This window comes from Blastomyces dermatitidis (assembly GCF_000003525.1).
Source record: "Blastomyces dermatitidis ER-3 genomic scaffold supercont1.2, whole genome shotgun sequence".
NCBI lineage: Eukaryota > Fungi > Ascomycota > Eurotiomycetes > Onygenales > Ajellomycetaceae > Blastomyces > Blastomyces dermatitidis.
Window position 1 is genome coordinate 6,424,633 of NW_025544775.1, and position 27,376 is coordinate 6,452,008.

At 43.5% G+C, this 27,376-nt stretch overlaps 6 protein-coding genes across 7 annotated transcripts; 2 read left to right on the forward strand and 4 right to left on the reverse strand.

Moving 5' to 3' along the window:
- Positions 1-1,495: 1,495 nt before the first annotated feature.
- BDCG_02219 (ribosome biogenesis GTPase Lsg1) lies at positions 1,496-4,083 on the reverse strand. Its single transcript, XM_045417769.1, has one exon. It carries the CDS (start codon positions 3,973-3,975, stop codon positions 1,909-1,911), a length of 2,067 nt encoding a protein of 688 aa, XP_045274500.1. The 5' UTR covers positions 3,976-4,083; the 3' UTR covers positions 1,496-1,908.
- Positions 4,084-4,217: 134 nt separating this feature from the next.
- BDCG_02220 lies at positions 4,218-5,889 on the forward strand. 2 transcript variants are annotated; one of them, XM_045417771.1, is made up of 4 exons: positions 4,220-4,403; positions 4,514-4,818; positions 4,903-4,992; positions 5,159-5,831. In XM_045417771.1, exons 2-4 carry the CDS (start codon positions 4,549-4,551, stop codon positions 5,615-5,617), a joined length of 819 nt encoding a protein of 272 aa, XP_045279945.1. In that variant the 5' UTR covers positions 4,220-4,403; positions 4,514-4,548; the 3' UTR covers positions 5,618-5,831. The 2 variants fall into 2 exon arrangements, with proteins under 2 accessions (XP_045274501.1, XP_045279945.1); XM_045417770.1 differs by having other exon boundaries at positions 4,218-4,818; positions 5,159-5,889.
- Positions 5,890-6,479: 590 nt separating this feature from the next.
- On the reverse strand, positions 6,480-10,068 carry BDCG_02221 (regulatory protein). Its single transcript, XM_045417772.1, has 3 exons — positions 9,837-10,068; positions 9,683-9,737; positions 6,480-9,605 (listed from the first exon to the last, which is right to left on the reverse strand). The coding sequence occupies exons 1-3, from the start codon at positions 9,967-9,969 to the stop codon at positions 7,163-7,165; spliced, it is 2,631 nt and encodes an 876-aa protein (XP_045274502.1). The 5' UTR covers positions 9,970-10,068; the 3' UTR covers positions 6,480-7,162.
- Positions 10,069-10,426: 358 nt separating this feature from the next.
- On the reverse strand, positions 10,427-13,800 carry BDCG_16520 (uncharacterized protein; the record flags this gene model as incomplete). Its single annotated transcript, XM_045425741.1, has 5 exons — positions 10,427-12,061; positions 12,137-12,341; positions 12,630-13,260; positions 13,334-13,540; positions 13,602-13,800. 5 exons carry the CDS (start codon positions 13,798-13,800, stop codon positions 10,427-10,429), a joined length of 2,877 nt encoding a protein of 958 aa, XP_045279946.1.
- Positions 13,801-16,053: 2,253 nt separating this feature from the next.
- Positions 16,054-21,259, forward strand: BDCG_02225 (STE/STE11 protein kinase). The gene is made up of 7 exons (XM_045417773.1): positions 16,054-17,295; positions 17,372-17,437; positions 17,505-17,795; positions 17,858-17,931; positions 18,022-18,173; positions 18,229-18,502; positions 18,560-21,259. The coding sequence occupies exons 3-7, from the start codon at positions 17,599-17,601 to the stop codon at positions 20,584-20,586; spliced, it is 2,724 nt and encodes a 907-aa protein (XP_045274503.1). The 5' UTR covers positions 16,054-17,295; positions 17,372-17,437; positions 17,505-17,598; the 3' UTR covers positions 20,587-21,259.
- On the reverse strand, positions 20,642-22,987 carry BDCG_02226 (50S ribosomal subunit L7). The gene is made up of 3 exons (XM_045417774.1): positions 22,661-22,987; positions 21,811-22,503; positions 20,642-21,707 (listed from the first exon to the last, which is right to left on the reverse strand). The coding sequence occupies exons 1-3, from the start codon at positions 22,906-22,908 to the stop codon at positions 21,584-21,586; spliced, it is 1,065 nt and encodes a 354-aa protein (XP_045274504.1). The 5' UTR covers positions 22,909-22,987; the 3' UTR covers positions 20,642-21,583.
- Positions 22,988-27,376: the final 4,389 nt, after the last annotated feature.

The window sequence follows — 27,376 nt, forward strand, 5'->3', positions numbered from 1 at the left end:
TATTCAGTCTGAAAATAATTAAGATATAGAGAGAGAGCTTATCTATTTAAATTAACTCTTATTATAAATTCATAACATTTACATTATCTTGATTACTTAGATTTTACAGATACTCAGAAACTTATCTCTTATTAATAATAAAATTACAGAAATACACTGCAGTATAAGAATCATTGATAGAAAACCTAGATATATTTATATATATTTAATTAAAGATTGTATAGATAGAGAGAGAATAATCATAGATCTACAGAGCTGTAAAGAATACTAATAGCACTGAGAGCTTTGCAGAAACTATTAGCTAGAGTCTGTAAGAAATTACTTACAGAGAGATTTATAGTAAAGAGTGAGACTATACTACTTAAAGTCAGAAGCTAATCTGAGAAAGATACAGAGTTAGCTATTAATCTGAAAATCAGATACAGTGACAGAGTTGAAAGAGATAAAGATACTATTATAAATAATAATATCTCTGCTTTATTAGTTAGTAAAAAGTAATTAGAGAAGTTATAAGAATATCTGTGAAAAGCTTAGTAGTAGTCAGATATTATTTATAAAGATATTAAAATTAAAAAAATTTTATTCTTAAGAAGTTCTTGAATTAATATATAAATATTGTTAGAAATACTCTCTCTCTATTATCTAAGTGAAAACACTTCACAGATAAATAAGAATACTTACAGTTTATAAAAATAAGAGCTATTATAGAAAAAGAAAAAAGAAGATAAGATTTTATAAATAAATCTGAGATATTTATACTACTCTAAAGAAGTTTATTTATATTATAAGTGATTCTACAGAATAGTTAGATTACTCTAGTAAATAAAAAGTAATTATAAATTACAGATCTGAATCTTTCTATATAACTATAAAGAGTGATTATAGACTGTAAATATCTTGATTCTATAATTCTATAGAGTTAATAAAAGAATGAAAAATTTCTTACAATTCTACAGTATTAAGAAATAATGATTTATAAGAATAAGTAAAAGATTAACTCATGAATACTTCTCTTTAATAAGAGTAATCTTATAGAGAGTAATTTATCTGTAGAATGAATCTATGTAATAATTATATAAGAATCTTATAAAAATGATTAAGAGTTAACTAAAACTCTTCTGTATAAAAGATGTAAGATGAATTTATATAATAGTCAGAGAAAGATCTGCAGATTATAAAGAATTTCATAGAATATGAAACTGAGTAATAGACTCTTTTCTCTTTACAGTAATAAGAGATTTTTTCTTACTGAGATTTTTTATAAATATAAAGAGTTTTTAGTAAGTATTATTACAGTACTGAGCTAATTCTATGAAATTACTCAGTGAAAGACTTCACAGATAAAGTCTTAAAGAGAGAAAGATATATAAGAAATCTCACTTCTTACAGATTCTTTATCTCTATTTCTATCTCTTATATAATTAATAGAGTTAGCAGCTCTTGACTATATACAACTATATAGACTGAAGTTCATAAATACTATTCATAACTCAGCTTAAATACTATTATATATTTAACTTCTAATACCTTTCAGGATAGATTTATGAATAATAGATAATAGACAAATTTGATAGAAGAACGATTTCTTATTTACAAATCCCAAGGGTTATTCACGCACGAACGACTTTCACAAACAATCATCATCTCGTATGTACGCAGATACCATTGGGCTTTGATAGCAACAATAATCATGTTAATAGTGACGAATGTAAATAGGATTGCTAATAACTAAGTAAAATGCAAGTATAATCATTAACCCCGCCGTTTTAGATCTAACCCTCATCCATTCGTATATCCAAAAGAAACGAACACTCGCGAAGCGAAAGTGGACTTGTACACTTAGAAGAAAATATAAAAACCATAGTAAGAAGGCTGCTTGCTGTCCCTCATCTACGTTATATCAACCATCTAATAGAAATCCTCCTCCCCTGTCTTAGATAATGCCTTCTTCCTTCGTTCTATTTCCTTTCTCTTCCCACCCTTAAAGTGCTTCTTGCCAGCCCTGCTAAGCTCCGAAGGATCAACCCCGTTCTCTAACGCAACCATCATTCTTTGTTTTCGACCAGAAAGCTCCTTTTGTCTCTGAATAGCACCTTGTTCAGTATATTGGTAACTGAAGGGCATTTTAACATGTCCCGCTCCTCCTGAGCCAACTGACGAGAAGAAGCCAGTGTCCAGGTTCCGCGAGCGAGCACCCTGCGGGTGAGAAACGATAGAGGATGGGAGCGATAAGGTGTCGTCGTTCGTGTCGGCATCGGTATCAGCGTGGCTAGACGACTCATCATAGCCGGACAAGGAGGGCGCTAACCCCTGATTAAGGAGAGCGTCACGTCTCTTTGGAGGTAGATGGGAAATATCGTATAATTCTCGGTTGAACTCCGCCGGGTCGATCGGTTTCTTCCCAGCTTCAACTTCGGATTCGGAAGTAGGTGGAGGGTGGCAGAACAGGAGTTTCCCGCTAACATAGTCTTTTAATACGTATCTTGCAGCGCGGGATTCGTCAGGCTGGCCAAGACCGGTGGTGGCGAAGCCTCGGGCGCGCGCATATGCACGAAGAACTTCGGAAGCCGTGGGAACTCCAGTTCCTCCCTCTTCGAGAGGTCGCATATTGATTTTAAAACCATACACAGCTTCCAAGAAGGGTTTTGGAATGCGTTTGGCCACAATACCGGCCGGGCCCAAGAATTCGCGAAGCTGGTCGATCGGTAGAACACCATTTACGACAAGTTCCGCTTTTGTTGTTGCAAAGTTAGGGAAGACCAGACCGGGACAATCACACAAGAGGAGATTTGGTGAGAGATAGAGTGTTTGGAAGTGTTTGGTTTTCCCCGGCGTGGCAGATACTGATACTTTCTTCGCGCCAAGGAGGGCGTTTATTGTACTGGATTTACCAACATTAGGATATCCGACAAGACCAACAGTCGTTGGTTTGGGTTTCCCGTTCTCCCCTTCGTTTTTTTGTATGTGCGGTGCAGCTGTAAGGAAGAGTTCCTCAAGTTCGTCAATCGTAAGAATCTGCGTGCGCGATCTAGGGAGGTTGGGGAGTGGTCCACCCTCATCAGTCTCCGATTCCTCTTCGCTGGAATCCTCTTCTGCATCGTCAATGTTCAACCTCTTTGTATTATCAGCTAGTTCCTCCTCCTCTGAGACATCCTTGTCCATGTCTTTGTTAGCCAACTCCATCGCCTCGAGGCTCTCCTTGGCCAATGCGGCCGAGAAAAATTTGTAATTGATACCGTGCTCTTCGAAATAATCCGCCCATATTTCTCTCTGTTTCTCGGTCATCATATCTGCCTTGTTTACCAATAACAAGTTCCGCTTCCGAGGATCAACTTCCTTCACGTATTTTTCCAGGTCCTCCGATCTGAAGAGTAAGGGATTTCTCGCATCAACAATTTGCACGACCAGGTCTGACCGCTCAATAACTCTCCACAACTGCCTCCAAACTTCCAGGTTCCTCTCAAATGGAGTCAATAGTAGATCCTGGTGTTCTTGTAACTCTGCAAGCCCTCGTCTCCATTCAAGTAAACTCTCCCGCTCCATTCTATCCAGCTGTTGTGGGGTTGTTGATTTGTCCCATTGCGGTCGACGGGGAACTGTCAATCTGCCACGATTCCGTTGATGCTTCTTGACTGCAGCCCTTTCATCAGCTGCAGAAAGTAGATAAGGATTCCTCTGATCTGTATGTATGATTTTGACATTATTCAGTTTCTCGGCCGTGAAATCCGTGCCGGCAAGCTCTGCTGTGCTGAGAAACTCATCCAGAGCACCTTGCTCGGTGATACTTCGCATTTTAACCCATGATGCCTCCTCATTTGGGTTCGTAATATAGGTTTCGCCGTTTGGACCAGTCCGTTGAACAGCAGCAGCGCTATAGGAAGCTTTTTTGCGATCACTACCTTTTCCCTTCCCGAAACGATCATTCATCAAACTATTCCCCAGTCCAACGGCATTTTTGGACTTTGGTGGCGCCATGGCGGGTGAGACAGTATAATTTCGGTCGATTGCTTAAATTTTATGGTATCACTCAACTGAAATGTGAGTGAAAAGTCGTTTGTATAGAGACGGAGGAGGGGCAAATATCGAAATATCTGATTTCAAATAATTGTACATTGGGTTTAGTCATCATCGTTATCATCACGTGAGTCTACGTCATATGGATCTGTAGCTGGCGCATCAACATGTCATACACTCCGTATTCTGCTGATTGAAAATTACTCAATACTTCTTTTAGTCCCTTTCAATCTCAGTCGACGCCAGTTAACTTGAGTAACAGGCTTTGCATTCGTCCAAATCGATCGTATTAACCGCCACAGTGGTAAATAAGAGTGCTCACATTGTGTCGTCGGAGCGCCCTTCAGAGAGGGCATGGGGATTGGCACCTAATTCGAGCGATAAACACGGTACTTGCTTGTTTCCGTTTTCCACCTGTTACTAAGAGACTAAGATCTCTCTCCATTTTAAACAATGGCCAAACGCTCACGAGAAGAGTCTCTGGCATTTGAACCGCCAGGTTCGCCTGTGGATTCTCACATACCGTCTACAGCCATGGGCCCCCAAACTTCCCCCCCTGGGAAACAGGTCCATTTAGACGACCAGAATGGAGATCAGGAAGTGATGCGTTGCTCGTTGCCTCCTCATAGGGAACATATCTCATTTTCGACGTATGAAGACTACGAAGTCCATTATGCGCAAGCGCATTCCAATCGGTGTTTGGAGTGCGGGAAGAATTTCCCTACTACTCATTTTCTTACTTTGCACATCGAGGAGCTCCACGATCCCCTCATTGCTTCGCGTATGGAACGGGGCGAAAAGACGGTGATACTTTATATTTTATTTTCATTTTTTAATTCTCACGTAATCTGCACTGTAATGATTATTGAAACTAACCTGAACGGGTAGTTCTCATGTTTTGTTGAAGGTTGTGATCGGAAATGCTCGACAAGTCAGAAAAGAAGACTCCATCTTATCGACAAGCATCAATTCCCGAGGGTGAGTTACTATCTACCCCCTTTCATTTCACCTATTCTATCAGGACCGTATGCGTAAAATAGACGGAGAAAAATAGAAAAATGTTAAGACGACTCTAAATCTTCAAGCCCCCTCCCTCCCCTAATAAACTCGTCAACTAACCCCACAAGCCGCTAAAATTGAATAGTTTTATAATTTCTCCATCGTCGTCACTGGTATCGATCAATACAACTCGATGCTCAGGGGAGGCATGGCACCAACCCACCGCCGACGTGTCTCAGTACCCAACGCAACACAACATGAAAACCGCCTGAGACGACGGAAACTGTCTCAATCCACAGGAGGAGAAAATCCTAGTAACGTCGCGCCTCTACCGGACCACAGCAGCATCAACGACGATACCACCATCCGCACAAACCTAGGTAACCCCGCAGGAAGTATACAATTACCAATGCACATGAAATCTGCTCCCTCAAGGACAGTCGCAGCAACAACCATGGGCAAATCTAACTCCAATGGCAACTCGAATGACAAAGGGCCTGATATTGCAGAATTGGAAAAGTCGATGTCGGCCCTCAGGTTTGTGCCGACGAGCGTAGCTTTGAGGATGGATGGGAAGAAACAACGGCAAAAGCAGGGACGATGATGATGGATGATGGATGAGTCCTTTTATTGGACCTTTTTTAGCAGAGGTTTTTTGTGATTGGTCTTTATATCCCACCTCGCAGCGAAGATATGACTGCCCTTATGTTGGTTTTTGACGGTCCAACTTAACATGTAGAGCTCTGTATGGAATGAATCATGAGAAGACTATGCAGCCTGAGATGCCTTACAAATGTTACAGCCATTTCTGATATTCATCTTTTCCTCCAAAGCCGTAGTTTATTAAATCATATGAAATATGTCAGGGTGGCGTTGTTACTGTGGCGAAAGGATTAATATATATATATATATATATATATATATATATATAAATTCCCCTCGTTAGGGAGGATGGAAGCTGAGCATGGAGTTAACGCAATATAAGAAGGATGGTAGTTAAAGAAGAAATGAAAAAGGAATTTACCCAACACCTTGAAAGGGGGGAAAAGAAAGAGAAGAGCAAAATAACATCGCCCCTTTTTCCTTACTCAACCGACCCCAACAAAATCCAACTGTTTCGTTTGGCTTTTCCTAGCTAATTCTCTTTATGGCCGCCGTGCAGCAGCCGATTCAAACGGGCCATAAATAACATGCGAGAATAAAAATATACCATAAGAGATATAAAAAGATAATAGGAATGGAACAATAATGGAGAAAATATCAGGGTCCATTTTTTCGTTTGCAGTCAATTCCACTTGACCACATCTCGTCATTATACTCCTTTTGAGAGGCATATATAAGAAGGGAGAAAAATTCGCTCTCGTCATCCCCGGTTCCTTTGGGTAGGGAGATATTTGGGGTATTATGCTATATATATATAAAAAAAAAAAAAAAAAAAAAAAAAAAAAAAAAAAAAAAAAAAAAAAGGAGAAAAGAAACAAGAAAAAAATTCAAAAAAAATTCGATATTAGTGAGGTAGGAAGAAACGGATTTATAAAAGGCCCGATCGGGACGAGGTAGGTTTCTTGGAAGGGAGAACATGCCATGCCATATATCAAAAGAAGAATAGGTCAATTCAGAATGTGCACAGACAGCTAAGAGGCAGGCATTGCTTCTCGCATCTTCGTTTATTTGCTTCTTGAATAATGAAGATGTGAGATGTGGCACAATGAGGGAGATATCTTAGTATATCGTTCAGAGAAGTTGATGGAGATACTCAACCCAGATAGCCTCTTAAAGCAAAACGCTAGGCGCCGTGACCATTAATAGAGGAGACATGTCAATCGAGAGAATTAGGCGAGAAGAGGGAAGGAGGTGTAGGTAGAGCGGACGGTATGGGAGGAAGACGGCACTTGATGCCGCGCCCAATCAGACGGGTAAGTTGAGAGAGTGTCAACCAGCAGCAGAGCAAATCGATTAGGTAAAACCTTCTCTGGGTGTTCACATGTTAAATTTATTCAGAAAGGCGTAGGCGAACGTGAAGTATTCAAGAACCATAGACTGTAGGCATCGGGGTGTTTTGGGTATCACAACTAAGGTATGACCCAGATCGAATAAATGAAAGTAGAAAGAGATTGTTTATGTGTAACTTGAGTATGTAGAGACATTTCTAAGACTCCAGCAAATCGGCATAGACCTCTAAACTCGACCCGATGAGGTCCACGATGGGCCAGCTCGTGTTTCCTTTGAAAGTTCTCGACCATACGCGAACAACGGCGATACTAAGCTCCTTCAATTTGAGTGGGTCATTTATAAAGTCCAGCTCGCCCGTATTGGCCATATTGAAAACCATATCTGTCTCCTCCATCATGCTCTTTACCCACAAGAGTAGTTTTTGCTCATGGTCGGATAGCCGCTGGTCGGATTGAGTGGCAGGAATTGCGAGAAGCCATCTGCTGAGCAGAAATGCGCACTCGAGACTGCAAATTGAATGTTGTATACTCCAGAAAAACGAATGAGTCTTTGCAACGAAATCTATCCCTAGTCGTACTGGGATCGAGAGGGCATGTGCGGAATGCAATAACGCCATAGTTAGCCTTGGGTTCCGCACGACAGGTGGTGACTCTTTAAGAGCCCGTGCAATCTGAACTGGGTCTTGGGTTACAAGGTTGCGGCAGGGGCCGAGATCCAGATGCAGCCTGATATACGCTAAGCCGAGAAGAGCAGTTGATGTAAATGCGATCGGACCGGCCGGGCTTTGAGGGTCGATACTTGATTCCGGAGTTCGCCTCCAACCAGCTTTCCATGCGCTCAGAGAAGAGTCCAAGACTGAAAGATCTTCGGGTCGTAAGCTAGTGCCAGACATCAGAGGGGATGATAGGCATAGCTGCCGGGCAAAGAAAATTTGTTGAATTATTGCATGGATCAGAACATAATTTCCCAATGGGGATATAGGCGTAACACCATTCGACTGCGGCGATTTGATAAAAAGCTTCATAAAAGCTTCTTGAAATGAAGTATCCCCTTCAACACGGGACCGGTGCAACCGGCGCCATTGAGCTGCATTGGGTGCTTTCCATTCTTCAGCAGGTCCCGGCATGTTGAGCTTCAGCTCAGAATTCAAAATCAACGGAGGTATATTGTACATAATGGAATGGAGATTGAAAAAACAATAAACAATAAGCTTGGTTCGCCTATCAGCTTCGCGGTGAACCCAATCTTCCCAGCTTATCCCGTCCGATGTTGGCGTGGATTCGACAAGGCCATGATCGCGAACAAGCCTGGCAAGGGTGCTTTGAAGCGCAAGTATCTCGCGTAGCAATTCGGGATGTCTTTCCCATGAAGCAAATACAGTGAGGAGGAGGAAAGTACGGATGATTTCCATTTGTGCAACGGAATCTTCGCCAAGGTACGTGGCACCATCCACAGCAGATATGTATGGCTGCTGGAATGGGCTACTACCAGGATTAGAAATCGAGGACGAGGCTCGGGAGCGATGAACACCAGGACTGGGTCCACCAAATCCCCATGGTACTTGAGGCACTCGTCGAGAATCTCGTCGTCGAAGTCGTTCAAGAAGAATTGATTTAGAAGCGTAAAAAAGATCGATTCCTCGATTATTTTCGAACCTGTAATGAGAGCCGGCAGCGGCTAGCGCGAGGCTTAGCTCAGGCGGGCATCTAGCCACAGAAAGTGTTGGGACATGGATGAAGGGAAGATGTTCGTTCAGGCCATTGATATAGCCAGCAAAAAACCGAGACAGTGCATGTCTTGACGGAGGCACAAAACCTTTGGGAAGTACGTGGGCGAAATCCTCTAGTCGGGCAATGAAAAGTTGCCTATCTTGATTTGACACATCCCACGCCGGCCGAGTCTGGGCGATTTCATCGGGGATCCCAAGACGATCCTCCGGGTCGTGAGACTCTGGTTGGAGCGAGGGGAGGCGGGATCCAAAATTTGAAAAAGATGGAGCGTCTTCTGTGGAGGTGCGCTGGTCGCCTATAATGTCTCCATTGTTGTATCTTGGAGGATTCATCGGGTGTTTTGGATCAAAAGAGGGGGGTGGTATTACCCCAGGGAGTATAGGTTCCGTTTCACCTGCCGTCGAAAACATCCCCAAGTCCCAATCGGATGACAGACCAACGCTTTCTAGGAAGACACCGAAATCCTGGACCGGGTCCCCTAGATCCGCAAGGTCCAGTAGAGATGGCTCCACGCCATAGTTACCAGTTATTTGCTTTTCCTGCACAGGTGTTTTGCGAATTGGCTCAAGTGTCTCCTGCTGGCCCTCGAGCGCAACATGGCTTGCGGCGTGCGAGAGGAGGTTAAGGTCATACCCCCACGACGGGTTGAACTGGGCTGGTTCTGCTATCTGAGCAGAATGGACGGGTATATTTGGGTGGGTTACTGCAGGTGAATTAGTGGCCACAGGCTGCGGCAGGTTCAATAAGTGGCTGTCATGGTTTGAGGATGGAGGCGGAGGTGGAGGTGGGGCGGGTATGGCTGCGGGGGTTGCGGATACATCAGCAGCGGCAGTTGTCCTATTTTCGGCACGGTGATGCGCATTTCCCTCTGAGGGGTGGACTAGGCGCTCATGGCGGACGAGGAGATCACTATCAACATGTAACCCAATTACTACTTGACAAGCCCCAGGGGACCAGGAAACAGACAATTATAAGAATCAATTCACCTTCTCGCAAATGATTTGGAGCATATCTCGCACGAAAACGGCTTTTCTTTTGTGTCTAAAACTGGAGGTCAGGTCATGACGATGACAAACATAGTATGCACATACGGGGCCGAAAAGGAGGCTTCAGGGGTTGGTGGGGGGAGGGTAACTCAACGTGTGCGGAGATGTCTCTGGAGGTGTTCCAGGCGCGCAAATGGGCGACTGCAATACTCGCAAGACAGCGATTTGCGGGCGGCCGATGTGCTCTTCTTCCTCACGCGACCAGGCGCAGGCCGGTTACTATCCATCTTTCATGGGGAGCGTCGACAGTGAGATCCAGGGAGAGCGGAGAATTAGAGGAGAATGAGGGGGTTGCGCCGCCCGCTGAGGAGAGATATCACGTGCTCTTCCTCCGCGTTTGCGAAAATGCGGGGAATGGCCGCGGGTGGCTTAGTCATCTACTTGGCAATGACATCGCCATCTGCTGCATTTTCCATCCCTGTTCACTTTTATGGCTAAATTGCGCTACTGTACTCTGTACAACAGGACGGAGTAATGTCATATTTGCTATCATACTCGATTGGTGTCGAACCTATAAGTTGAACTAAAGATGCTAGCTAGGCATGAGAAAGCTACAACAATGTGACAGGCGCCATATGACAAGACCTTAACTCCGTAAGCAGGGTACCCCGTCGCCCCTCTCAATGCAGCGCTAGTGCGCGGGGAGAGTCAAGTGAAAAGTATAATGGAAGGTTAGGTGTTGGACTACCGCGCATACGAGGAGGACTTGGATAGTCGGGGAAAGAAAACCGCAAGCCGTTCGAGCACGCCATCATCAACAATCTCGCTTACTTCGAGCAAACAGCTTTTCAGATACAGTTCGTGTTTTTCTGGTATTCCTGAGACCATTACCGCCGTAGCCAAAGGCCAGCAAAGAAGCCCCGCTGTTGTGGCTTTAACAGTTCTCTTCGTTGAAGCCGGGGGGTCGGCGATAATAACATCATCTGCAATGGCACAACCAGCTTCAACTAGACCTAACATGTATGGTACGCTTGCGCATATATCATCCGAAAGGTGTTCGGTCGTCACCTTCACAGCTTCCACCAGAGGCTCAGTTGTGCTGTCTGAGTCCACTAACCCGTCTAGGATGGATAACGCCTGGAGAATGGTGTCATGCACCGCCAGACGGAGAGCGCGATAGCGATTCCACATGCCCGCATGTCCAACCGTGGGGTATATGTGAACAGTGCTGTTAAACACCCTGTTGTGGATCTCCGCTTGCCCGTGTTCCTTAACTGTATGGGTGGTATACCAGTTCTCAAGGGGTAGGTGTTCTGTCCAGGAGACCAAAGTCCCATCCAACGCGTAAGCTTCTTCTAAGAAGCTATAGAGAAGTGCTTCTCCTTCTTCTTCTTCTTCTTCTTCTTCTTTATCGCATCGTTCGGACAGTGAACTGTTTGCGAAATCAGCAAACAGAGTTTTTGCTCGATGTCGAATCTTTGCGACATCCACCAGGCAAGTGTCAAGCTCAAGCGCGAAACCATATTCTCCATATTCGAATCCATCTTCGAGCCATGATGGTAAAGGCAAGCTCCGTAACAGTAATGATCTCATAAGTTGCCGCCGGACCAATTTATCCAAAACGTGCGCGGCACCGGTTCGATGCTGTGTCTGTCGTCGCAACCTGAGCACGGCCAACGCTCCATCATGGTGAGCGAAGCTACGCGAAGCCCACGCTTGGATAGCATGGCTGGAAGCCGGTGACGACCTCATGTCGGTTACGGAGTTCTCATAAAAGCTTAATAGCATTATAGCCAGCAGAACATCGTTGTCGGTCGCATGACTGGGATTCTGCAATGCCAAGTTCGTTTTCTCAAGAGCTTTTGAGTACTGTTTACACCCTGCAGCTAAGGAGGCATGGCTTCTCCGTGCGCGCCCAAACGTAGCGTGCGATACTGCAAATATCGCGAGACTGAGGATGGAGTCAGGCTCGGTAAAGCAACGACTGGTCGCGACATATTTTAGATGGCTGTCTGCAATGTCATGTAAAAGATGCTCCATCTCAAGATAGTTTCGGAAGTAGTAATTCAAAGCTTGTTCCGCTATAGGAGTTTCCAGCGTTTGTGACACAGAGCTCCGTGGTTCGGGATGCCTTCTTTGAAGAGCCGGGCCCGTGGTCTCCGAGGATGCGGATGGGCTGTCGGTCGTTGGACTGGAACTCTGGCCATCACCCTCGGTGTGGGAGCCAATGCGAGCACTCACATTAGGCCCCCGAGGACGCTTTCGACGACCGACTACAAATTCATTTTCGTTCAAGAAGATAAAGTTACCATCTTCAACGTTGTCGCAGGTGAGGTTTGCCTTCCGGCATCGATTGCATATCGGGCGGGTCTCATCGCACTAGGGGGGCCGGGCCATATATTAGTGACTCCCATTCTCCACGTCCCAACCTAGGGTGTGGAAAAACTCCCTCACCTTCACGCGCCGCCGCTTGCAGGTGCGGCAACCATGACTTGGGAACGGCATGACACCTTCGTGGATAATGACTAGAAACGCATGAGAGCTGGATTCATCGCAGACAAGGAGGACGTCACGGATCAACTCCAACATAGTCGCCGCTTGGCGCCTCTTTGTCAGCTCTCCAGGGAGGCCTAGAGCCTTACCAGCCACCTTAAAACGGCTACAAACCTTAATTCAAATTAGCTGATGCAGGAGCCCTTAGGGCCAAAACCCTGGAATTAATAATTGCCTCCTTTTGAGGTTATGCTCCCTTGTTGTGAAAATGTTCTGTCATTAAGTTACGCGAGTGAATGGTATCTGCGTCAAAACAATGTGTTATTGGTTTTCTTCTGTCAAGCTAATAATTTAAGCACGATTCGTTATGATAGCAGGCCATACCATACAGATTGCTTGATCCGGAGTGTCGCCCCGAATTCAGAAGTGTCCCATGATATTCCTCGGAACATACGGTTCCTCTAAGTACTTAGTCTCCTCATCTGTCAACCTCATGTCGCGCACGGCGCACGCATCGTCCATCCTTTCACCACTTGTCAAGCCCACGATGGGAACGCAACCTTTCCCCCTAATCCATGCCAACGCAACTTGACTCATATTCCATCCCTTTTTCTCAGCCAGCTCTTCAACCCGTTTAATGATCGTTTGATCCGCTTCCGTAAACCCGCCAGCCATAGCAAGGCTCTGTTTCGACCTAGCGGACTGCGCATGTGTCGGTTTTGCCAATAGGCCATTGAACAGCGGCCCATACGGGATCAGCCCGACACCAGTTTCTTTACAAAACTTCATCATCTCCCTCTCCTCCTCTCTATAGCAGAGGTTGTACGAGTTCTGCATGCTTATGAATTTCGTCCAGCCGTTTTTCTCGGCGATGAATTGCATGCGAGCAAATTGGTACGTCCACATGGAGCTGGCACCGATGTAACGGACCTTGCCGGATTGGACGAGGTCATGGAGTGCTTTCATGGTCTCTTCAGGTTGGACTGACGGGTCGTACCTGTGAATTTGCAAGAGGTCGATGTAGGTGGTTCCGAGGCGCCGGAGAGAGGCGTCAACGGCATGGAAAATGGCCGTCCGCGACAAGCCTGTGCAACCCTAGGAGTTAGCATAAAGAAGAAAAGAAGCAAAAGGAGAGGACGTTGCCATATCTGAGCCTACCTCCTTGATTAACATAGTCCTTGCTCTGCTTTAACTGTGCTTCAAACCCCCAGTTAAAAATACTTGGTTCATCTGGGACCGTACCACTGCATTTGGTGAGGAGGGTAAGCTTGTGTCGCGGAATTTCGAACTTTGTTATTGCCTTCCCAACAATCTCCTCATTTATGCCACTGGAATAGACATTGGCAGTGTCCCAGGTGGTGACCCCTATATTGGTTTATTCAGCTATGTAAACCTTGAATATCCGTATGTGGGATATCTTTCTTACCTCTATCCCATGCGGCTTTGAGTATCTCCAGGCCTTCCTCTTCCTCTATAACCCAATTCTGCCAGTCCTTGTCACCAATGCCCATGGTACCAAGGATGGGCGAGGATACCCGAAGCCCAGAAGTGCCTAGCTGAACATACTCGACTTTGGTGGCATCCAGGCTCCTTTGCAAAGAAGCAGGAATTTGAGGCGTAGACATATTTGCGTCGTTTGGTGTTGTTCGATCTTTTTCCAGGGGTCAAGATATTGAAAAGATTGTGTGCTTGATAATGTCAGTTCTGTTCAGATTGCCTGGGCGCAGGCAAGTCTTAAATAGACAAAAAGGAGCCCAGCTCCATCAAGCTCATTCATCGGATATAACATCGTGTCTATCTTATCACCTAGCAGATCTCCGGATTTAGCAATGCCTTCATCTTATCACCTAGGCAGCTCTTGAGTATTTCCTATTGAGGATGGAAATGAGGTCCACATCCTCAACCTCGAGGCGATTCTTTTAAAGCCTTCGCCCAGCTTCTATGCCATCTCGGAGCACTAACTTGGCAGGGTTGAGAGCAATCTCATCGCCAAGCTGTTGACAAAGTCCGTGTTCTTCCAAGGAATAAAGGCAAATTTGTTGAAGATAGTTAGTTCCATTGATCCCGGCAAGGGTGGTCCAAGAAGAGCAATTGGGTAACTAAGCGCTGTGACTAAGTCATTTCAGGTTTAGTCCCCGAGATAACGCTAACCTTGTTCTGTCGATACTCGCGAATTGCCCGATTGGGATATGATATTCCTTTGAACCCGCCCGAGCGGGGATATCGAGATCAGACAGCTCAATCGTGCTATATAATTATTAATAATACTCTACCAGAGGATAGAGGATAGAAGTCAACCCCGCAAGTTCGTCCAGGACGTTACAATTGAGAAAAAGTAGTCTTCTCTTCCGAGCTCGACAGTTTGGCTGCTTTGTAATAATCTCGAATTCTTCCTCCGAATCCTTTCAGTTGATACTTGCAATTCAAGTCGGTTCATAATAATATTGACCCCTCAGTAAGACACATTGTTACATCCAACGTCGGCTCGGACAAATCCTCAGGGGGGGCTCTTCGCTTCTATCAATCCATGAGTTTGCCGTTAGCATTTGGATGGTAGAACCTAGTGCTAATTTCTACTGCAGGCCAGGTTGCAATCATAATGATCTAGAGTGGACTTTGGGGCAATGAGTTGGGCAGACAAGTGATACTGACTGGAGCGGTATACGGATTTGAGAACACGCTGATTGCTCCTCTGGTTCGCGGCTGCATCCCCAGTCAGGCTCTCTTTATCAAAAATCCAAACAGGTAGTTATATTCATCATAAAGCATTGATAATGAAAGCCTCCCATTAATCTCTAAAAGTTACGACAATTCGTAAGTTACTCTTCGCTTTGAAACTCTCGCTGTGAATTAAATTGCTGGGTAGAATACAGGCTTCCTAGTTCTTTTTCTTCGGGATGGTTCCCCTGATGATTGGAAACTAGGAGAATTTTGTTTATTTATTTTCATTTTCATTTTATTTCTATTTCTATTTCTATTTCTACTTTTTTCAATACTCCGTAGCTAATTTGGAGAGAAGCGAACCTGGACAATTGTATGAAAATAAAAAAGAAAAAACACAAATAAACACACAAGCTGCGAAGAAGCCAAAGAAGAAACAAGTTTATCTCCTCATGTTAAACTTAAACAACAAATAAATAAATTTCTTTAAAAAGAGAAAAAGAGAAAAAGAAGAAATAGCAATTCACTCAGAGATTGATGTATTGATCTCCTGATTGATGGAACTGTTGATTGGCCCACAAGTACGAGGGTAGCTATACAAAAATGCCAGCATGGGGGTATTAATAAACAAAAGCAAGCAGACGAGTTACCAAGGACCGAGGGAAACTCAAAGGCTTCTTATGCTCGAGGCCCGATGGAAGCATGGGCTATTTAATATTTCGTATGCGGTGACCAAATTTAGGATATTTTCCCCCCCGAAAAGTAGAGTCTAACGCAGGGTTTAAGGTTAAACCTGAAACGTGAGGCCGTGAAAGGAATTGTGGGGTTGTGTGCCACATAATAATTGCCAACACAACACAGGGTAAAAAGTATTCAACATCGAAAATAGCCATATTATTACGCAGCGTATACAGCGTAGCTAGCACAAGATCTCTCAAATGGAATATTGTTTGAAACCAGGGTGTGTGTAATAATAATAAATAATCGATAAACGGAACAAAGGTTGTAGATTTTCCTCCCGCCTCTTAGCGGAGATTCCGTGCATGATGTTAAGCATGGAAAAAGAAAGGCCAGATTCTGGCGCAGCAGGGGGGGGTATCCTCATAAAGTGAGACGCCGCTCTTGTGGTTGGGTGTGGTGTGTTGATAAATAAGCCGAGGGACACTGCTCCTATATTTACATAGATGTAAGATTAGTTGGTCCCTTGATTGAAACGCAAAGGAACACTTGGTAGACTAATCCCTCATCCTCATCCCCCCCATAAGGGATATTATAGTCATCCCATGGATGTTGGTGAAGGTTCCATGTTTAGAAAAATATTGCCCTGTTCACAGGCACAAGACGAGTTTGAGGACCAACAAACCCAAAGGCCCTGTTTGTCCGCGAGAAAAGACCTCTTTAGGAAAGTAATGTCAGGAGGTTGAAGCCCTGCCGAAAGTTGGGGTTACATACATATTCTTATTATTATTTTATTATTGGGGTTGGTTCACCTCGTTCCTGGTCGTATACTCCGTACTGTGTGCGTAAATAGACATGCGTTTGAGAGGTATTGTATCTATGTCAGCCTCATCCTGCATATATAAAAGAATCAATCAATGCATTGTTGCACCGTAGCAACATAGGAACGACAAGGAGTTAGTTATGTAGCCCAATAGAAGGAATAATGGCTTTTTTACTGTTATTTATTTTAAATAGAAACTCGCAGGATTGGGAACAACTCAGCGCAAAGATCGCAGCATAAGGAGAGAAATCCCTCCGTTCCTCCCCGTCTCCCTTGAAGCCAAGCCCGCCTGGATCGAAGCGTCTCACCTTCTAGCCTCTAGGGGCCTCTACTGTGTAGTAACTGCGTACATCAATCGGTTTTGGGCGACGGCTTGTCACAGAACTTGCGCCGCTGGATGTTTCGAGTTTCGGTTGGAGCCAATAAGGGTGCGCTGCTGATCTTTGTTTTACCTTTGCTTGGGCGTCCAAACTACAACCCACCACCGCTGCTTCAACCTCACCTCTTTGCAGCCCAACAACTGCCCCAGAGTACGGTGTCTTTCATCCACTTGCAGCTTTTGCAACTGTCGTTCTCTCTCGAGGCTATTTCGAGGTGTTGCTGAACCCTGAGGTTGTTTGCTGATTTTGGGTTGTTTCCAGTGTGTGCAGTGTCTCTGTTTGTTGATCGCTGCCGCTCTCAGGGCTCGTTCGTTCGTTGTCTTCCACCCCCCCACCAGGACAGCCAGCCTCCAATCCGACATTATTTTGATCTCACCCCTACACTTCTTCCTGGCTTTGAAATTCGACTTATATCCGGTATCGCAGGACTTCTATCCCCGGCCTTCATGAAGTCTTTCGTGGCCGCTTATTAAGAGCCTCTCTCCAGATATCGGACCGCGGTCCTGTCTCGATGTCAACGACTCTTGAACATATCGATTGGGTAATTTTTTTTCTTCAGGAACAAACATAATTTTGAGGTATGTCCCTATGATTTATCTCAGGCGTAAAAAAGAGCTGCGTTTCTGGTTCAAAAAATTAACCGTTGCCGTGCAGGTTCCTCTTTTAAATATCTGCGCTGCTATCTCAACCACTCCCTAACGCATCCGAACTTTCAGTAAAGTATTTAATTACCGCAACCACCGGCGAATGTGCACCACGAACCGTATACTAACTCATCGCACTTTAGACTGGCGTTAACACTCCCAGTCCGCTTCAATATATTCTCGTCGCTCTTCTTGTTTTGGAATTTTTTGGTCCGTTAAACCTCGGGGTGCGGAACGATGTTGAGCTCCCAACCCCAATACTCTGCCGGATTACCACTACACACCCCATCTCAACTACCGTCATCCTTATCTACTTCCTATATGTCTTTACCGTCCCATAAATCGGGTCTTCCCACGGCTACTCGCGATGGCCCATTCTCTAGCCCGACAGAATCTGAATTCTCCGATGGGTATGATGGGATGGACTCTGTCCGGTGGGTTAATATCTCATTCGACAGAGATTACTTTCGACCAAGACTAACAAGCTGTAACACAGGTCCTGGGATGAAAAAAAGGTAATAGATTGGCTGCATAGCATACGCTGTGGACAATATGAAGCGCTGTTCAAAGGTATGGGAAATTCCGTTCATTGCCTTGGGCATGACCATACTCCGTATTGCTTGCACCATCATTTGTCTTCTAACACACTTGAAATCCTAGCAAACCATTTTAATGGCGATAATCTCCTTGACTGCGATCAGAAGATTCTACAGGAAATGGGTATCAAGAAAATCGGAGACCGAGTGCGGATTTTCGTTGCGATCAAACAGCTCAGAAACAGGAATGTATCGAATCGCAAAAAGCGGAATAGGGTAAGATATATTTGCACGAGTCCTGGTAACTTTTTTGCTTATCAGTATATTTCAGGATTCGTTAGCTGCCCTCGATTCTGCCCAGTTTACCCCATCCTCTTCTGAATCTCCCCGCGCAGCAAATTCTAGACAACATGCGGGGGGAAATCGTCGATGGTCTCGACATGTCGACCTTCCATCCCTTACAGGCTACAACACAAGCTACACAGCATCAGGAAGAGTTTCATCCAGGCCTTCTTCGCCTCCTGCAGATTCCGACCGCGGCCTACGGTCATATAGGTATCCAGGTGCTAGTACGATGGAAAGTTCCCGGAGGGATAGGGATCAAGGTTCGAACTACTTCAATTATTACTCCAATTCTACTTCTTCTAACTCAGGGATTCCAGGAGACGTTCCCCAGACCGCCAGAGCAGCCATGCACATTAGACAAAATCCCAGCATGGATGGAATCACCATGGGATCACTTCCACCCAATTCACCAGTGATTCGAGTAATACATTCAGGCGGTCAGACAAAAGTCTTGAATATAAAGCATTGCAAAACCCCCGAGGATATTATCATTTGCGTTCTAAGAAAACTCCTCCTTCCAGAATCCCACTATAAGAACTACTGTTTTTATGTGCTCGACGGCTTAGATCCTAACCCAGACAACTGCCGTCGCTTGTCTGATTCAGAATTGCTGAAGATATGTGATGGCCTCCATAGATCTGAGCGTGGTCGGCTGATTTTGAGGAAGATTCATGCTGGCGAGCCGGAGCCAGAGGAACTCCAGAGGGCAGCTCAGATTGCTCTTGATGAAAGCCAAACGGCACATTTGAATGCTCTTAGCGGCACCAATGTACGGAACCAGATTAAACTCCAAAAACTCACCGGCGAATCATGGCATAACATCCGACAACCTTTGTCACCCTTATCAGCCACCGACCGCAATAGAGAGGAGTTCCAACGGCAAACACCTTCCGAACGACACCAGGCTGCGAAGTTGCGGTCATTTTTCGGTGCCCGGCCGCCTAGTGAAATGATTATCCACGAACTCACCTCGTATTTCCCAAGCCACCAGAAGGAAGACATTGAAAAGACGATGCGATTATCCGTGCGAAGATCACAACGTATGAGCCGTGCTGCAAGTCGATTGAGTGTTGTTAGCAACCTTAGTTACGCCTCGAGTTTGAAAGATGCACCACCCATCCCTAGTATTGCGGACACCTGGTTGACAGGAAATAATGGGTCTGCAAGGCCTGCGAGGCCGTTATCTGTTTCCAAATTCAACTTCCCACCCCAGATGTCGTTCCGCGATTCCGTAGCATCTTCACTCCAGCCACTTCAAGAGGAATCACCCATCGAACCTAACCGAAAATCCTATGTTTCCTTTGATAGTGGTTCTGACCACACTTCTGGAGAGACTGATCGTCAGACTTTCCTGGATGAGACAGTTAGCCTCGCTGCCACCGATGGTGCTGGATCAATTAACGAACGACTTAGCATGATAGTAGCAGAAGATGGGGAGGAAGAGGATGATGGATTGGCTGCTTTCCTGGCGGGTGACAATTTCGGGAACAAAAACTGGATGAAAGGATCTCTAATTGGTGAAGGATCATTTGGAAGTGTCTTCCTAGCTCTCCATTCCATCACTGGAGAACTCATGGCTGTCAAGCAAGTAGAGCTGCCATCCGCCACCAAGGGGACAGAGTTTGACCAAAGGAAGAATAGCATGGTCACCGCTCTGAAGCACGAAATCGACCTACTCCAGGGCCTGCAACATCCAAATATCGTGCAGTATCTAGGAACATCCACTGACGAGCACCACCTCAATATCTTCCTTGAGTACGTCCCCGGAGGCTCCATCGCCATGATGCTCAAACAATACAACACCTTCCAGGAGCCGTTAATCAAGAACTTCGTCCGCCAAATATTGGCAGGTCTCTCCTACCTGCACAGCCGCGACATCATCCACCGGGACATCAAGGGTGCCAACGTCCTCGTCGACAACAAGGGAGGCATCAAAATCTCCGACTTTGGTATCTCCAAGCGCGTCGAGGCTTCGACCGTGCTGGGAAGTGGTGCCAATCTAGGCGGCGGCGCCGGCCATCTACATCGCCCCTCTCTCCAAGGTAGTGTATACTGGATGGCACCCGAGGTCGTGAGACAGACTGCTCATACGAAGAAAGCCGACATCTGGAGTCTAGGATGTCTCGTCGTTGAGATGTTCATTGGTGCCCACCCATTCCCCGATTGCAGTCAGCTGCAGGCTATTTTTGCAATTGGCAGTAATCAGGCACGTCCGCCACCGCCAGAAAATGCTAGCAAAGAGGCCATGGCGTTCTTGGATATGACGTTTGAGATTAATCATGAAAAGCGCCCCAGTGCGGATGAGTTGCTTAGCAGCCCATTCTTGTCACAGGCGATGCCTTAAAAATATCCAATGACCGTCAAGAAGCTGGCGTTTACGCTTGGGATATGATTCATGTCTTGGTTCTATTGTCGTTTCCGTATTCTTTCCGGTTTTCTCTCACATTTTGGAACGATTCTCGCTCCTAGTCGGAGCAATTGATGCTACTGATTGGATGGGGTTTATGAAAAATTCTCTGTTCCGCCCATATAAATGACCCCCTGCTTCTCTATCATCGATACCACCCATGCATGCTCTTTCTGTCCACTCCATTCACTCTAGCTGGTCCTAGCCTGTTTGCTTTAATGTATATTGTTCTCTGCATTCAATCTCCCTCCCAAGCAACATTGACCGTCATTTTCACCACAGAAAAAAATTTTTGGATGCATTTTTTCCCCCTTCTGCTCCTTTGCTCTTTATGCTACTGAAGTTAACATTAAGCGGCACTTTTTCTTTCTGGTATTTCCAATTTATTTCTTCGCTTCTCATTTCCATTCATCTGCATCGGGACTGGGTTCGAGAAGGGGAGCGTGTCGTTCCTTGCGTAATTGATTAGAAGGTTGCATACATTTTTGCCGCTGATGATAGTAATGAGAGCGATGAAACTAGCAGAGACCTTGTCAAGTTTCTGTTTACTTCAATCCTGTTATTTATATATACATTGGTTATTCGAATATGAAGTCCTGTTCTTTTTCCATTTTCGTAATTTGCAGTTATGCCAAATATGGATGGAATAACTAAACCTCGTTAGGAAGTCCCCGCCTAAGTAAAGAAAAGCTATTGAACAAGTCATTACTTTCGAAAACGAGCACCCTAAGATCGTGCATGGCATATGTGGTGGATAATAATAAAATGTAGAGAATGGTCAACAAACAAACACGAAGGGCATCATATTTATAAAAGTACATGTCACAGGAGGGAACAACGGTCTAAATAAAAGGAATATTGTAGATAAAGTAACCACAAACAAACAAACGCCAGCATTCCCTCCGAGTGCGCTCCCATTCACTCTAATCAGCTTCTAATCTACATATTTACCATAGAATGGAATGCCCATTGCGTTGAGGAGGAGTCGGGCGTCCTTGTCTGTTTTTGCAGTCGTGTGAATGGTTATGTGGCAACCGGGTATCATGGCTGGTGGGTACCTATAGTAACAGAAGAGAAGCGAGTCAGATATTTGCACTTTCCAGCAAGAGAGAGCCCAAGGAGGGCGGATATTTCGGAAGTGGAGAGGGCTTTGAGACGTACATATCGTAATTCACCTCGATCTCCGGGAACAGAGCCACCATGTCCGGTTCAAGGCCAAACGCAATGTTTCCGCTGCTATCACCACTGCTCCCCTTGACACCTTTCCAATCCTTAATCCTCGGCATCACCACGTCCACCAACTTTCCAAAGAAATGATACATGTCCTCGCCCTTCAGCTCGGCCGTAACGGAAATGTATGATTTACCAGGCACAACTCCCCACTTGGCAACGTTACCCTTCATCTTATGCGTCTGCACACGAACATTAGATATGGCCTGTATAGCCATACCAGCCACATGCAACGGCGCGGAACCCTTGTCTATAACTTGATTCACATAGCTGTGAATTGTGATCTTGTCGAGTTTTGGAATGTTGCGGAACGTTATGGGCTTGCGGAGAAGGCGGAGGACGTCGCCTCCTCGTGGTCCACGGAGTGGTCGGTTGGCATGATACGGGGAACTGTCGTCCCAGCCGCGAAGGCGCCGTGGGACTGGGGGTGGCCGAAATCCGGGCGGGTTATGTACGTAGCAGAGTGTGAGGATATCGTGGGATATGGTAGATTCATAGGTTTGTTCGACTCGGGGGAGGGTAAAAGGGCCAGGGATGAATTCACGGGATGCGGGGTCCCAGGCTGGAGGTGGACGATGGGGATGGAGAGGGCCGCGGTCATATTTTGGAGGGCGGAATTGGTAGCTATATCGGCATGTGTGAGAAATAAGGATAATAAGTAGAGAAAGTAAAGGGAGAAAATAGCGCTTGAAGTTTAGGAAGTGATTGCTGGGCGGAATATGCGAAAGTCCCAGGGGGTCCCATGATTTTGGTACAGTCAAAAGAAAATCCAAAAGCTTACCGACTAGGAGGTAATGGCTTCTTGCGTGCTTTGCTTCTTGCTACAGGATCAAAGGCTTTGATTTCGTCTTCTGCTAGGGAAGAAGATCGAGAGAAGCTTGAGTTTGTGTCGAGATCATCTGTGATAGTTTCGGGCAGGGCGGCAGATGACACATTGCGACGGCATGATGGCGTCCGGGAGCTGGGTATAAATACAAGGGCTCTGGGGAGCACCCTGGAAAATTGCATTGACGGTTCGCAGAGAGCCATTGGTGCCGTGTTGGTTGTGAATTGCTCCCCGTGATTCGGAGTTCGCGATATCGAAAGATTTGCGGTCGACAGAATTTACTGTTGGCCCTTACGGCCGTTGCGGTTAGCGATCCCACTAGATCACGTGACCCACCACTATAATATGTTCCTGTAGATAGATCTATCAATACAACCTTCAACTATCCTACAGGTTATAGCCTGGATGGCATGTTTTTCTTTTTAGAATGTTGAACCAACATTTTTGACATGAATAGTTCATCTTTTTTGAAAAGACTCTTACTCTTTATTAGAGATATTTCATTTTCTCTGAATCTGTCAGTCAGTGAATTTATATACTTTATTTTTTTTAAGAAAGCATGTTCTTCATTGTGAAGAATATCACTTTTTATCTTTTTTTTTTACACATCTAGAAGAAGCAGAGTCATCTTAATATAAGTAATACATCTGTTACTTCAGAGTTCAGCTCAAGACTCAGAATCACATACTTTACTAGACAACTCATTGATAGAATAATTACTTATTATAAGAAAGCTTCTGACTTGTAAGATGAGACTAAGATTAGTTTTCATCAGAGTATGAAATTTAATAATGAGATAATGAAGAAACTTCAGAATAAAGAAAAGCAGAGTTAATTTTAATATTCATCTACAGAATCTGTTCATTTCAATTTATTAAATTCTTCATTATTTCTCATCTCTGAAATGCTGACTTTTAATGATGATCTGAATCAATCTATCTATTACACTGCAGGCAATCTTATGAATCTTATACAGATAATACTATAGAATCAGATAACTGTAGCTGAAACTACTCAACATCTCACTACATCTGTATAAAGAGATACTATGAGAGATGAGTTACAGAAATATCAGAAGAAAGTTAAATATACACTAGATATTAAATCAGTGATTATATTTAATAGCTCTAATTATAAAGTCTGATATATTAATATATTAACTGATGTGAAAGTTATTGATGAAACTAACATTCTATTAAAAACTTAATGAGAATTCTCTTTTATACATTATATCAATTCTGAGAAGTGAAGAATTTATTTCAAGTCTCTATATAGATGTATACTATTAAGTCTTGTTGAAAATGTTTGAATTACTATTAAAATCTTAGAAACTGATAATACTACAACTCTGTGAGATAAGATCAATATTAAATATATAATATCACTGATAGAAGAATAAGTTAATATCTTTAAGAAATTGATAAAATTATAAGTTAAGAAGAATGATTATCTTACTTTTCAGAGATATTTTTACTATCTTATTATCTGTTATAAGAAGCTCTGTCAGAGTACTGAGAATGTATATCATAATCTTTTTCTCAACAATTTACAAGATTATCAAAGACTGTTTATCAAGACATATTTGAATGAGTTTTTCTTCACTGATCAGAGACTCATTATTAATATTAATATTAATAATTTGATGAAGTAACTGATCAATCATATATTCAAGAAGATTATCACTGAGTGAAAAAAGCAGTCTCAGACTGATTCTGTGACTGTGAAAAAGAACAAAGATAAGAATAAAGATGAGAATAAAAGCACATCTGTATAAAAGTGCACTCACTGCAGAAGATATAAATATACTGTTGATAGATGTTTCATCTTACACTCTGATAAAAAGAAAAAGAAGGATGACAAGAAGAATGATAAGAAGAAAGAGAAGAAGAATGACTTGATAAGTTCTCAATCAGCAGTAAATACAGTAATTACAAAGATTGAGTTCTACTTCTTCTTCACAGTTACTGAAAAATCATTCTCTAGATCTTGATATTTAAACACATGTGTAAGTCTGAATATGACAGATGAGCTTCATTCTTTTTTAAATATCAAATCTTTTAATAATAATATCTCTGTTAATTCTGCAACTGAGAGAACTGAGTTTGTTAAGAAAATTGAGACTGTTATTTTAAAGATTGAGAGTGATAATATTAACTTGCAGAATGTTCACTATATTTCTAATATTACAGTTAATCTGCTCTTATTTATAAAGCTTAAAAATCAGAGATTCTGATTTATATTATCTTTCACTATTTTCTCATTTTTCATTTACAGAGCTCTGAATGATGTTATTTTTCATGCAGTTCAGACTGCTCAGAACAATATATATAAGATCAATGAATAAGAGTTCAATGAGAATTTTAATTATCTGAACAAGACAGTCAAGTATATTGTGATGTTATATAAGTATAATTTTAACTGAAAAGTTAATCTTTCTGTGGCGTGCTTCCGCCCCCTATTCAAGTCAATTCTCTATTCAGCTCTAGCTTCCACTTCATCCCTTGCTGTTTTCTGAAGCTTTCACTTCTATCTTCTCCCTCTGTTCTTTCCTTCATATGTGATCACTTCTTCTATGAGAGCTTTCACTCCTTCTCTACAGAGCCTTCATTCTTTTCTTCATATGTAATCACTTCTTCTATGAGAGCATTCACTCCTTCTCTACAGAGCCTCTGTTCTTCTCTTCATAGACAATCACCCCTTCTACAAGAGCTAATCTCTATAGAACAATTACTGTATATATAAGAGTGTACACTCATCTCCCATCTTTAAGAGAATAAGACAAGTTTTTACCCTTATATCTGACTCTATGTAGCAGTGTACACTACAATTTGGTAGCATGTCTTGTTAAGAATCAAGTTCTTCTAGCCTCTTTAACTTCTGCTCTGTTCTTGATATATATAGCACTAGTGATTGAACTGGGCTGCAGATGCTGAGAATTGACTAGCTGATAATCAGTCTAATTAGTTACTCTATCTTCTTTCAACACTGCAGCTAGTGATTGGTCTGGCCTGCAGTCATTTGAATCTACTCTATTTAATACTACAGCTGGTGATAGATCTGACTGATGATTATTTGAGCATCTTTCACTTCAGAACATCATAGCACTAGTGATTGGTCTAGAACATGATCACAGTCACAGTAAACTCATCTTCACACTCTTATACAACTTCATCAGCTTCATCATAATAATGAAGCAGAACAGATGAATCACTCAGAGCAGCTCTCATCAGTCACTCTCTTTCACTGAATCAGACAAGCTTATCAGCAGAATCAAATGACTCATCTGAGAATTCACTGATGAACCTGACTCAGAACAAACTTACTCACAAGCAATGACTGAAAAGCATGCTATTATGATTGCAGAAGTCTGGCAGAACACAGACAGACAGTATAAGAGTGTCAAAAGCCAAGTGACACTGTATGATCATATCAAAGCAGAAGGTATTCTTGTGAGTGTATCAGTCAGATGTTACAACAACATAAAAACAGTTCTTAACTTTACTTCAGTAGCAGAATGAAAGAATGTCATTGATCTCTGATTACAGGCCTTTCACACAGACATCACAAAGAATACTAAGAAGAGAGGTTCAATAGTCTCAAGCTTTCATGAATTCAATCACCAGAACTGTGCTCCTTCTGATGAAGCAGCAATACTAGATATAATCAAGAAGTTAGAACAGCTAGAAGCCTGACTGGCCTGATAAGAGAGTGAGCTCAATGAACATGAACATCAGCTTGATCAGTGAAAGAAGCAGTTGAATGAGTGTATCACTCTCATTGACAAATGTGTTGACAAACTTCAAGAGAATCTCAAACAATTGACAGACAGAAGAAGCAGGTTGATGAAAGCATGAAATAGCTTTCATACTGAGGAAGCCGCGCTCACTGCTCAAAGACAGGAGCTGAATCATCATCAGCAGACAGACTGTTCAGCCCAGATTGACAGAACAGATATCAGAGCTGACAATTCTCTCAATGAGTCTGCACAGCAATTAGATGCCTTCTTCAAGAAAGGCTTCAAATCATCTCCTAGAACCTGATAAACACTGACAATTTCACAGAGACTGTGCAGTGCTGAAGGCAGAACACACTGTCATAATCTAACAAGAGACAGGATTAATTTCCTCAGAGAAGCTGACACTGTGTGTTTTACTTATGACTCAGAGGGAAACTGAATGCACAGGAATCAGATACTCATTCACAACAATCTTGATTTTTCACTTGATAGTGAACTCTGTTCATCTGTATGAAGTGATAATAGGCCAGCGAGATTACAGGCTGATGACATCATGCTATTCAACTCAGTGAAAATGAACATAATGATGTTTGTCAGTTGCTTGAAATTCATTGTCACATAGAAGAGAGATGATGTGATTCTTCACATATTTCTTCTGTATCTGAAGAGTCAGACATTGGAATGGCATAACAGTCTGTCTATTGAAATGAGAAAGGATATGAACACCTTCCTCTCTACCACTGTCAATGAGTTAAAACACGAGTTCCAGCTATCAGAAGAAGAAGCTTGAATGAAAGCTCAGACTCTGCATTTTTTCTTTGAGAAGTTAAACAAACTGTTTCTGGCATTATACATCTCATAGAAGATTAACTTACTGCAAGCCATCACAATCTCTGACCCTGTTATGATAAAGAGGCTCTTGTGAGAGAGTTTAG

Bases quoted from the DNA above. Each gene is read 5' to 3' on its own strand.
- BDCG_02219 (XM_045417769.1), bottom strand. From the start codon at position 3,975: ATGGCGCCACCAAAGTCCAAAAATGCCGTTGGACTGGGGAATAGTTTG.
- BDCG_02220 (XM_045417770.1), top strand. From the start codon at position 4,468: ATGGCCAAACGCTCACGAGAAGAGTCTCTGGCATTTGAACCGCCAGGT. The intron at 4,819-4,902 runs GTGATACTTTAT...CTGAACGGGTAG, and splicing joins TGGAACGGGGCGAAAAGACG to TTCTCATGTTTTGTTGAAGG. The intron at 4,993-5,158 runs GTGAGTTACTAT...AAAATTGAATAG, and splicing joins ACAAGCATCAATTCCCGAGG to TTTTATAATTTCTCCATCGT.
- BDCG_02221 (XM_045417772.1), bottom strand. From the start codon at position 9,969: ATGGATAGTAACCGGCCTGCGCCTGGTCGCGTGAGGAAGAAGAGCACA. The intron at 9,738-9,836 runs GTTGAGTTACCC...CTCCAGTTTTAG, and splicing joins CCAGAGACATCTCCGCACAC to ACACAAAAGAAAAGCCGTTT. The intron at 9,606-9,682 runs GTGAATTGATTC...ACATGTTGATAG, and splicing joins TCCAAATCATTTGCGAGAAG to TGATCTCCTCGTCCGCCATG.
- BDCG_02225 (XM_045417773.1), top strand. From the start codon at position 17,599: ATGTTGAGCTCCCAACCCCAATACTCTGCCGGATTACCACTACACACC. The intron at 17,796-17,857 runs GTGGGTTAATAT...GCTGTAACACAG, and splicing joins GATGGGATGGACTCTGTCCG to GTCCTGGGATGAAAAAAAGG. The intron at 17,932-18,021 runs GTATGGGAAATT...TTGAAATCCTAG, and splicing joins ATATGAAGCGCTGTTCAAAG to CAAACCATTTTAATGGCGAT.
- BDCG_02226 (XM_045417774.1), bottom strand. From the start codon at position 22,908: ATGGCTCTCTGCGAACCGTCAATGCAATTTTCCAGGGTGCTCCCCAGA. The intron at 22,504-22,660 runs GTAAGCTTTTGG...ATGCCGATATAG, and splicing joins AAGCCATTACCTCCTAGTCG to CTACCAATTCCGCCCTCCAA. The intron at 21,708-21,810 runs GTACGTCTCAAA...CTGTTACTATAG, and splicing joins ATCGAGGTGAATTACGATAT to GTACCCACCAGCCATGATAC.